At 28.6% G+C, this 12,591-nt stretch overlaps 1 protein-coding gene across 1 annotated transcript; it reads left to right on the top strand.

Annotated features, from left to right (window-relative positions):
- The first annotated feature begins 1,390 nt into the window (after window positions 1-1,390).
- On the top strand, window positions 1,391-2,732 carry LOC136089528 (52 kDa repressor of the inhibitor of the protein kinase-like). The gene is made up of 2 exons (XM_065815579.1): window positions 1,391-1,525; window positions 1,803-2,732. The coding sequence occupies exons 1-2, from the start codon at window positions 1,391-1,393 to the stop codon at window positions 2,730-2,732; spliced, it is 1,065 nt and encodes a 354-aa protein (XP_065671651.1).
- Window positions 2,733-12,591: the final 9,859 nt, after the last annotated feature.

Below are 12,591 nucleotides of genomic sequence, written 5' to 3'. Positions count from 1 at the left end.
TTGATTTGGGGGCCTTCAAAAAATATTGTTTAGCTACTTCTGAAATAATAATTGAAAAATATAACTGGTACATAATGCCACCTACAGTACACAAGCTATTAGAGCATGGTTATCAAATTTCTGATTGCTTTGAACTCCCAGTTGGTATATATTCAGAAGAGGCACAGGAAGCACAAAATAAATACATTTGAAATGCAAGACTAAACCATACATGTAAAATTTCAAGAAAAAATGCAATGGAAAACCAATATCATGATCTGCTGTTACGTAGTGATCCAATAGTATCATCATTCATCTTCAAGATAACTAAATCTATTGGTCCTGTTAACTTAAATTCTGAAGTTTTAAACCTTTTGCTTGATGAACAATAAATATTTTTTAAATAACAATTTGTACTATATTACTAAATGTTGCAAATATTGGTTTATAAATATATATATATATAATATATATATATATATATATATATATATATATATATATATATATATATATATATATATATATATATATAAACTTTTCAAGATCTCAAGTTATAAAAATGCTGAAATGAGGTCTTGCATTTGTTGTTCTCACCCCCCCCCCCCCGCCTTTTTTGATGTCTTTTCTGAAACAATTGATATAAAACCAAAATGGAGCAAATTCGAGCAGCTAAAAAATTATTTGTTTTATAAGCAATACATTCATAATAATGTGGTAGAAATTTAGGAGGGGTGAGAAGTGGACATTTTAAGCTTTGCCACTTTTTGTGACCGTGAAAACACATATTTTAAAAATTTTACTCCTTTCTTCTAAAACTCAAAATCGAAAGCTAAATAATCTAGTTATTACTTCTTTTTTGATTAAAACAATATTAACAATAAACAATAATATAAGAAAATGAAATTTAAAAAAAGTTGACAAATGTTGTATAACAATATAAAAATTCTCTTATTTAAAAAAAAAATACAAAAATTCGTGAATTATTCTGGAAATTTTTATTTAATTTTTTAAGCGCGATAGATCACTCCCAAAACTTATAAAAAGCGTATTAAAAATTCTGCAAAATTTTTTTTTTAGCAATTGGGTATATATACTTTCTAAATTATAAAAAATATAAATATATTTGAATACTTTTGAAAAACGACTTTTGGCCACATTTTTATGATTTGGATTCATAGTGCGACGTCCTCCCGCAGTTTCTTACTTGTACACCTATTCAAACAATGTTAATAGAAACCGATAACGAGGCATACAAAGATAATTCTCATCCAGCCAGTAATGATATTGCTTGTATTTTTTCGGGTGACGTAAGAAATATTGAATATGTGAAAAAACTCAATGATTTAGAAAAAAAGAAATTGATGACTTAACATTGGAAGCCGGCATCTTCTTTCAAATATTCAATACAATGAAAGGTGGGAAGAACCCAAAGAAGGTATACCTTGGTCTCCAACACTTATCAGGTGGAAGTTATTCCAGCTTTAAATTTTCCCCATCTTTGAATGGTCTTCTTTGTGTCACTTGTGTTTTATTTGCTAATGAAGTAAGTGAAAATAATCATAGCAAGGCTACAAAACTGTCACAATTAGTTAACAAACCGCTTAGAAAATAAAGTCACTTGACAGGAAGTGATGGACAATTGTCTAACCATTTAAGCAACCAATATCACAAAAATTCTGTTGTATTTGGTGATCATTTTTTACTAACAATGAATACAGGTACAAACATACAAATTATGCTAAATGAAAAGTACAAAGCGGAAGTAAAAATATCACGCGAACGTTTGGTGCCGATTATAAAACTGTTATGCTTTGCGGTAGATTGGGATTGCATATCGAGGCAGAAGAGATGACGGCGATGTCAGTCTTGAAACAAATGATGAACTTATAAAGGCAGATGAAAACTTCAAAGCACTGTTGGCTTATCGGGTCGATGCTGGAGACAAAGTTTTAGAACACCATTTAAAAATTTTAGGAAAAAATGCAACATATATTTCAAAAACGGTTCAAAATGAACTAATAGACATTTGTGGTCAAATTATAACAGAAAAAATAATTAAAGAGGCTAAAATTGCTAAGTATTTTTTGGTGATTGCAGATGAAACTACTGATGTTTCTCATCACGAGCAGTTATGTGTATGTATTCGTTTTGTGTGTTTGATAAATGGTTTTCATACAATCAGAGAAGAATTTTTAAACTTTAAAAAAGCTAATGATCTTAGTGGTAAAGGGTTAGGTGAACTAATTATTCAAACTCTGAAAGGACATTGTCTTAACCTTACTTACTTAGTAGGTCAAGGTTATGATGGCGCATCAGCTATGTCTGGCTGTTATAATGGTGTCCAGGAGCACGTAAGAATGGTGGCTCCATCCGCAGTCTTTGTACATTGCAGAAGCCATGTCCTGAACTTAGTTTTAAATTCTACTTATTCTGTACCAGAAATAAGGGATATGTTTAGTACAGTTAAGAAATGCACAACTTTTGTAAACGATTCTATTAAAAGAAGGAAGATATTAGAAAAATTTTTCCAAGACTCGGAAAGTTCTGTTTCATGCTTAAAAAGTTTTAGTGAAACACGTTTTGTTGAGAGGCATGATTGCTTACTTATTTTCTATCAAAATTTCATTAATATTGTAAAATGTTTGGAGGAAATTGTTCATAAACTTGAAAGTAAAACTGCAGACACTGCAAGAAGTCTATTAAGGTGCCTGTATGATTTGGTTGTTATTGTAGCACTTTTTTGCGCCTAAAAAGTTATGGCATTAACAGTAACATTGTCTAATTTATTGCAAACAGTCAATGACGATCTCATTGGTGCATTAAATGCCATAAACTTTGTGAAAAAGTCACTTTTAACTTGGCGCTGTGATGAGAATGAAATATGGATAAATGCTGATTTCGGCCCATTCAACAACGCTAATTATTTAGCAAATATAGCTTTAAATATAGCTTTAGTGACTCCTCCGTATGCCTACATACGTGCTTGCCTACTTACGTACTCCGTATTGCCTACATACGTACCATACGTAGGTAATTGCATAAAAACAATATCCCTGCTGAAAATGCATGCCAATATTATTAAAGAGCTATTTGGTTTCCGTACCTAGATTCAGTGATTCAATCCATGGATGCACGATTTTCAAACCACCAGCAACTAGTTATAAAAATGTCTGCTCTGTTACCATCAGTGATTTCTCAACATAGTTGGACTGATGTGGTTGAAACTGTAAGAATGTTTTCTTCTGTAATTAGGTATCGAGGCGAGGAAACTGTTCATAATGAATATTTGGAGTGGAAAGAATTTTGCTCGCATATGCAAAGCCATCCTTCAACATTATTAGCAGCTTTATATCTAATTCCTGATGGGTATAATTTATAAAATAAAAATACTATATCAGTTTAAATCTCTGTTGCTTATTAACTTACTCTGTTAATTTTATTTTATAGATTGGCAACCATCAAGACACTTCTTTGGATTTTCTCTATCATTCCAATCACAACATGTACAGCTGAACGGAGCTTTAGCGCTATAAATATTTTAAAAAGTCCTTTGCGTAACCGAACCAATGATGAGCGTTTAACTGGCTTGGCATTATTACATATTTATAATACCATGCTTTTAGAAGTAAACGACGTAATTGAAAGATTTGCAGCTAGTAAGTAGAGACGCTTCGATTTTGCATTGTAGATTTTGTAATTTATTTATTACACAAAATCCTATTAGTCTAAAAAGAAATTGTGTGAATATTTCCCGAGTCGACATCTTTTTTTTAATTTTGCTGTGAGCATGTATTCAGCAAGAGTGCTCGATGAATAATATCAGAGCTATATAATTGATTTTTTGACGAGATTAAATAAAAATAACTACATGATTTTTACTACTAAGAGTTTCATGCGTTTAGCAATCACCAGGTAAAGAAAACATTGTTTTTTTCGTTAAAAAATATACTCAATAAACATCGTGGCGTTCAAAAACAATTATAAAACTATAACTATACATACATATATATATATATATATATATATATATATATATATATATATATATATATATATATATATATATATATATATATATATATATATATATACACATGTATATATATATATATATATATATATATATATATATATATATATATATATATATATATATATATATGTATAAATTGTAAAAAAAAAGTTTATTCAAAATTATATTGACAAGTAAAAACAAAATTATATAAATTTAAGATATTGTATATTGAATGTTATTGTATTCCGAAAACAAAAAAGATCTAAAAATAAAGACAATTCATTCATTAAGTTTAAAAAGTTTATTTTATAACTTTAGTTTGAAGTAAACAGCAACAAAGTTACTAACGATAAAAAATATTTAAGTCACCGTCACACCAGTACTAAGATAGATTAACTAAAATATTCAGAGTATAAGTCCTGGTGTGTAAAAGTGGAAGTGCCATATGATTTTTTTTTTGTGGCAAAAGAACATTTTTTTCTTGATATCATTAATTCAACAAAATTGTTAATTTTCTGACAATTTTTCGACAGAATAAATACCAACCTATGTAGAATCCCACAGATAACAATAACTTTGATTTCTTTTGAAAAATGTTAAATACTGTAAATATATAATGAGGTTCTTTTTGTTTGTCTTTACAATGTTTTGTACAATCACTAATTCGCCACTTTTTAAACCAATACAGTTATTACCTACTGAGGTTGTTACACAAAAATTAAGTAAAAATAGTTGCTTATGTTGTAAAGAAATATCAGGCAGACCTATTGGTTTCATAGTATGCTGGTGATTTAATAGAGGGTGTTTAGCAAATGTTTCTTTTAATTGCAATGACGATCTTTCTGACAATCTATGCACTATATGGTGTAAAGAAAGGTTTGGTTTGTGCACCAATTTTTTAACTTAAGAATTTAGCATACAAGGTGCATATTATCACTAGGAAACTGGATTATCATACCAACACCAAGTTGAGCGAGGACAGGACATACTTTATTATGATGTCCTCATTGGGTCATATTTAAAAAAAGAATAATTCGTCCTTAGTTAAGCTTGACGATCTAGAAAAGTTATTTATCGCAGCCATATTAGGCTCAATGTCATTTATTTCCTTTTATAAATGATCTAGCTGGTGTAATACAAATAAAAGCTGATATGGCAAACTAATATACTTTACCATTAATACTAATACCAGAATCAAATAGTGCAATACTTTCATCAACGAAAATTTTTAGAAATTCATTAGAGTCTTAGACCTACCATAAAAAGGCCAATTTTATTTGGGGTTTCATTGTGTTTAATATTGTTTTCCATATTTTCAATTAAACCTAATATTGGCCAAAGTTGTCCATTGCTGCTTTTAAACAATTGTAGGCCATCAATGTTGACTTGAATTGATAAACAATGCTTTTTCTTCAAAAGCATGAAGTATTACTTTAAATACCTTGTCTAATGCCAAAATGACAATACTGTCCTTCAGTTATAATGGTAACAGGTATAAACGACTTTATTTGACGCAGAGTGCATGGATCCTTTGGCAATTGAGGAAACAATTTACCCAAGATTTTTAACAAAGATGCTAATGCTGCATCAATTATAGCAAACTTAACTGCCCACATCATCAAATGATTTTTTAATTTTCCATTGAGGTCATCATTACTATTTCAGAATCTGATGACTCTTATGGGTAACATTCAGAATCGGAAATTGTTAGATTACTGTCAGAGTTCACTTCTCAATCAATATTATTTACACCTGAAAAAATATCACTCTCAGTTAAAAATATTTGATCTGATATACTCTTTAAAAAAAATTATTGTACTTCTTCTGATGAATGTGAAACAATGCTTGATTTATTGGTAAGATCTTTTAGGCAATACTCAACATCAGGTAATATTTTGTCGAAAAGCTCCTTATTGAAATTTATATAAATTGTTTTATTTACTAAGCTAGTATATATTTAAAAATAGATACGATGCTGGACAATGAATAAGAAATTTTAAATTTTTGAACAAAATTACGTTTTGAATAGTTAATTTATTGCAAAATAAAAGCAATACTTGCACAAAAGTATGGAATTATATAACTGCATGTACATATATAATAGTTAGTGTATGATAAGTGCTTATCATCAAATAGTCTTTAATATTGAGTTGATCCCTTTTGTTCTTGATGACCTGAGCAATGCGTCTAGGCATACCCCAAATAAATTCGGCAGCAACTCGTTTGATACGTTCGTCATGGTGCCATTCTCGTATCAAACGTTCTATCATATCACGTTTGTTAGTGGAAGGCATCTCAACTTAACGCTTTAGTTCGTTTCGCAATCTTTCTATTGGGTTGAGGTCGGGACTGTTCCCCGGCCAGTCCAAAACAACTATGCCAAAAGCATGAAGAAACGCAATCACTGGTTTTGCAGTATGGCATGGAGCGCCATCCTGCATAAATATTCCTCTTCCTTGACCAAACCATTCCCTCCTTTGTGGATAAAGTCGATCTTGGATGATGATTCTGTATTAACCTTGTCTCATAGTATCTTCGACAATATGAAGTCGTCCTGTACCGAACACGGATATGCAACTCCACACCATATCTTTGTCAGCATGCTTCACTTTTGAAACTGTTGAGGTCGGTAAATCACGTTCAGTGCAACGCCTACGAACAAAGGGCACTCTTTCCAGCATGGTTTCGATCAAAAACTCGTCGGAAAACCAGACCTTAACAAACGAAACAAAAAGTTTGTTTAACAATTTTGCTATTCAGTTTTTATTTAACCCTAACCAATAATATTCATACTTAATACATGTACATATAGATAAATTAGTAAAAAGTACAGTAAGAGTAATAAATACATCAGGAAATGTAAAAACTTAATTCTTACCCTAGACCAATCTTCAGCTGTCCAATCACGACACTTCAAAACCCATTCAATGCGTTTGTTCTTCATGGCATTGTTCAGAAAAGGCTTTACAGTTGGTCTGTAGGCCAAGTATCCTTGTTCCACAAGCCTCCCCCTTTTTGTGCTACTACATATGTTGACATCATAGTTGCCGTTGCCTTGTCAGCTCGGCAGAGGATGATTTGCGACTCATCTTACATAAAGATATAAGTTGATGATCATCACGAGCCGTCGTCTTCCCATTCGTTTACAGTTTTTTCTATTCGAACTCAGAATATCATCATTAAATCTAAGTCTTTGTTTAATTCTACTGACAGAAACTGGTGAAATGCCTGGTTTAGTTGCAATATCCTTACTTTTGATTGAAGACCACTAGAGATAAGATTTAGTTTCACGTTTTACCAGGACTGAAAAACTTTTCCCATTATATCAATTAATTTACAATTATTACTATAAAACTAATCTAATTACATTAATCTAAAGAAACAATATTAATGTATTATTAATTTTGTTTCTTTACAATTATTCAATACATTTACAAAAATAAAGATTTCATCCACTAACATCATACCGTTCATTCATCAAACACAATTCGTACAATACTTAGATTTACAAAATTCATGAAATTGTATATAATATTCAAACCGTCACTAAGTAAACAAAACGTCACATAAACAAACAAAATGACGTGTTGTATAAATATTTATTTGAATTTTAAAACCTGTACACTTGATTTTGTCATATTTAACTTATTTAATATATTTTAGGTGGCAATTTGGTATACACATGCTGAAATAAACAGAAATTGTACACATTTCAAATTCATTGTCCAGCGCTGTATATTATAAACGCGTAAATATATATGTATATATATATATATAAATATAAATTTATATATATACATGTATATATATATATATATATATATATATACATATATATATATATATATATATATATATATATATATATATATATATATATATATATATATATATATATATATATATATATATATATATATATATATAAACATACAAACAATATTTAATTAATTAGAAAATTGATCAATCACCCGTGTCGATTAGGGCGAGAAGAAATTTGTTTCGATGCCTGCACTTGGATAGCATTTCACTTTTTTGTTTAGTAGATTTTTATTTTTGGAAAATAGAATTTCATATTTTTCGTTTGTGCATAGTTTGCAGGACTTCGTGGTTGGGTTGTAAGCATTGCATTGTCTAATTATTTTCCATTTAACAACTGGGTTTAAGTTAGCATCTTTTATTTTCCTAAATTCTTTTGACAACTCGGTGTCGTTTTTGTACTTTAGAATGTTAAATGATTTTATATGGTTGGCATATCTAATTTTGAATGGTGTTTCACTTATACCGATGTAGGATTTGTTGACAGGAGTGTTAGTAGGATTATTGGAGCTTATATTGGCTTGGTATATAAAGTTTTTTGTTAAGCATTGGTTTGATAAAGGGCAGGTATTTTTATTAAGGCAATTGCAGTTGGTTTTAAGTGGAATTTTTTTGTTGTTCATAATTTGTTGATTTTGTGCGTTTAAAAAAGACTTCATATTTGGCATACAGCTATAGCTTATTTTTATTGTGTTTCTGTTAAAAATTTTGTGTAGTCTGTGATTTATTGGGAAGTGTTTGTTGATCAAGGTTAAAAAGCTTTTTCCTATATTAGTGCTAACATTTTTGCTGAAAGGAGGGTTGAATCATATGATCTTGCGTTTACGGTTTTTGGTATGAGGTAAATTTAAATTAGGGCGATATGAAAGTTTGTGATTAAAACCGGATCTTAATAGCGCGTCATTGTACATAGGAGTAGATCTTTGGAAAGTTTCTTCACTTGACGAATTTGCAGACAATCTTAACTCAACTGAATGCGGAAGCTGCTTTAAAATATTAGGCGGGTGGTTCGAATCAGCATGAATATAGTTTAAAGAACTTCCGGGCTTAGAATATGGTTGGAAAGTATGGTCATTAAGATTTAATGTGACGTCAATGTACATTATAATTTTCATATTGCACTGTATTGATATAGTGAGTTCGTTTTTTTTAAATATTTCAACAAAATGTTTTTTGATTTTTTCCTTTTGGGGGCCACTCATTTTTTAAAAAATTGCTAATCCATCATCGCGGTATAATACGAAATCATTTTTATTACAAAATTGTGCAATTTGAAACAAAATATATATTCCCACAAGTTCACAAACTTTAGCACCGTCAAATGCTCCCATTGAAACATCGAATAAACCGCTTGATTTTTTTATCCAAACTTGATCATCATTAAATAATAATGATTTTCTTGCGTGAAAGATCAATGTTTTTTGGTTAGAGTCAATGTTTAGATGCTGCTCCGCAAAATGAATAGCGTTAAAAAAGAGTTTTTAAATTAAACCAGTTTGTGGTTTTTTTCAATCTTGGGTTTTTTTCCACTGATTGAGATGAAGTTTCTTTGCAAGTTTAGAGTTTATATTGGAAAGTATAACTTTACTAATTCTTCCGATTTCATTTTTGGCGGGGTTTAATAAACGGACAGTTGGATTGTTTGTAAAGTTTTCTTTATGATCTTTTAATTTTATAAAACAATTTGAAGAAGTATTAATGTCGATTTTACTGAAAGCGTCGTAATTTTTTAAAATCCGTTTAATAGCATTTGTAAGCAAATGGGTATATTTTTCTATAGATATATTATAAAAATTGGATGTTTATCGGAAAAAGTATATGTAAGTTTACTATTGCGTATGGTAGATATGTCATCTATATGTAGATTATAACATTGTTACTTGACTATAACAATATTATTATAGTTACATTAATAACTATTACAATATTTTTACATATATACATATATATATATATACATATACATATATACATACATATATATACATATATATATATATACATATATGTATATATATACATACATACATACATATATTTGTTATAAAACAGCATATACATATATATATATATATATATATATATATATATATATATATATATATATATATATATATATATATATATATATAATGTATGTATATGTTGTTTTATAACAAATATATGTATATATATATATATATATATATATATATATATATATATATATATATATATATATATATATATATATACATACATACATATATATATTAAAAGTTATACATATAACTTTTAATATTACAAAAACAATGTTATACTAATATGATTATAACATTGTTACTTAACTATAACAATATTGTTATAGTTACATTAAATAACTATTACAATATTTTTATAGTTATGTAACAATGTTATAATCATATTTAAAGTTATATATATAATTTTTTATTATATATAACGTTATATGAATAGTCATATAACTTTTAATATAACAAGAACAATTTTATGCTAATATCAAGTTGTATATATATACCACATAATATATATATATATATATATATATATATATATATATATATATATATATATATATATATATATATATATATATATATATATATATATATATATATTATGTGTATCAGCTCCATCGGCTGTTGCTGGTACCAACTTTGTATGGTTGTTCGTTATTGATAGCGGAATTTTACAGTTGCTTCTGTTGTTTTCAATGAAAACACTGTCCAACCCCAACTTTAAGGAGTCAGCATCTACTTCTCCAAAATCAGTTATGTTACATAGTGCTACAATAAAATAACGCGGGATACTAGCTTTTGTACTCATTTTTTCTCTCTTTCATCAAATGCTTATGTGACTTTTTGTTTTTAATGCTCGCCTTTTATTATGTTGCAGTAAACTGATTTCAAATTTGATTGATTGCAATTACGGAAGAATTAAAATAAAGTAATTGTATCGTTTCTTAAACAAATGTTTCGATCATGTAATTCTTGCCTCAAATTGTTTCCTGATGTTGCCTAATTTCAACGTAAATACCAATTACTAGAAGTAGTTTACATACTAGTTATATGTATACGAAAAAATTTAGTATACAGCTCCATCAATTACCAATGCACTAGCCCACAAATGTGGACAATGAACCAGAAACGGGTTATCATGCACGAATTAGAGAATCCACCGAAAGTACAGGCTGTTTCAATATGGGTAGTAAATATAACCAAGTATTTTATATTGAAGCACTAATTTTATATTAAAATCTTGTTACATTTATATAAATAATATTACAATTAAACAATAATTAGTTTTTTCACTTTCCTGTGTATAAACATAATGGTGATAATAATGATGAAAAACGTTTTGTTAAAAACCATTTAATAATGTTAAAGTTACAAATTGCTCATAGTTTTAGCTTAAATAATTACCGTAAAATCTTGATTATAATACGCACTCGTGTATAATACGCATGCTTGATTTTGCGCGAAATTTCTACGAAAAATTAAAATTCGACTATAATACGGACCTATTACTTATTAATATTTTATTTAAAAGTCGTTAAAATAATTTTAATCCAATAAGTTTCTTAAAATTCTAAATAATTATTTGAAATCAGAAAAATTACTCAGCAAACCAAAACTTAACGCAGAAATTAAATATTCATTGTAAAAATGAGCCTTTTTATAAAAAAAAAAATTTTTTTCTGAATATTGCGTTTAATTTACAGTTAAAGTAAATTTAATGCATATTATTTTTTTAAAAAATAAATTACTCAAAAATTTTAAATTTCAAAATGCAGCCTATCCCATGGGTGTGTTTTTTTATGTATCAAATATTATTTTACGTGATACTGTCCCCATTTTATAATTTAAGGTTGTGCTTTTGCGAAAAAATATTAAAAACTATTGCTTTTTTATCCCAGCTTTTAAGTTTACGTAAATATTAACCCTTTAAAAGAATGAGAAAAATGTTTTTGATGCACAACTCTGTCATATTCTCGCCTCCATAATAATTGTAAATATTTTCGTTAAAATTTTTATATTGCGCTTTTTTCTCATTTAAGAAGTTTCATAAAAAAAAGTTTTGATGACTGAGTAATTATTTGGATTTTTGGTAAAATTTAAGGTAGCTTAGAAAAGACTTTTTAATTTAAAAATTCTTTGGGAAACAAAATATTCTTTTGGAAATCGGACAAATTCCTAGGTTATAAAATCCGTAACTAATTAAAATTTGCGCAATTATTTATTAACATTAATAAACTTTTTACAAGCAAAAAAAAAACTTAAATCTTTAATTCAAAGCCAAAAAATACTGTCAAATTAACATTTTTAATCACTTTCACTAGAATACAGCTCATTTATTGTTTTTGCGTTCATGTCATAACTATTACTGCCGTCGTAATACATATCTTCATCATTACTCTCATCTAATGACACCTGATCATCCTCCCATAATATGTCGTCCTCGCTGCCGTCCTATTAATTTGAAATGCAACATTTAAAAAATCCTTGTTTAATAATAGACGGATCTAATTTGTTCCACGTCAAAAGTACCCATTCTGCAACCTCCAAGAGAGTTGGTTGACGCATACGGGCACCTGCAGTATATGTGTGGTTGCTGCCACTTAACCATTCATTCCATTTACGACGAAGAGCTTCCTTCATCGGTTTGTTGACAGAAACGTCAAAAGATTGAAGAATACGGGCCATTCCACCTGAAGTAATAGATCAGATCCGACTTTATTTGGCGCATTTTGTTCTGGATAGAAGGCATTCGATGACACC

The sequence above is a fragment of the Hydra vulgaris genome, chromosome 13 (genome assembly GCF_038396675.1).
Source record: "Hydra vulgaris chromosome 13, alternate assembly HydraT2T_AEP".
NCBI classification, from domain to species: domain Eukaryota; kingdom Metazoa; phylum Cnidaria; class Hydrozoa; order Anthoathecata; family Hydridae; genus Hydra; species Hydra vulgaris.
The sequence above is the reverse complement of the archived record's forward strand: the minus strand, read 5'-3'. Positions and strand labels throughout refer to the sequence as shown.

Coding starts and splice junctions, on each gene's coding strand:
- LOC136089528 (XM_065815579.1), top strand. CDS start 1,391: ATGAAAGGTGGGAAGAACCCAAAGAAGGTATACCTTGGTCTCCAACAC. Junction 1,526..1,802: donor GTGTTTTATTTGCTAATGAA/GTAAGTGAAAAT, acceptor GCTTTGCGGTAG/ATTGGGATTGCATATCGAGG.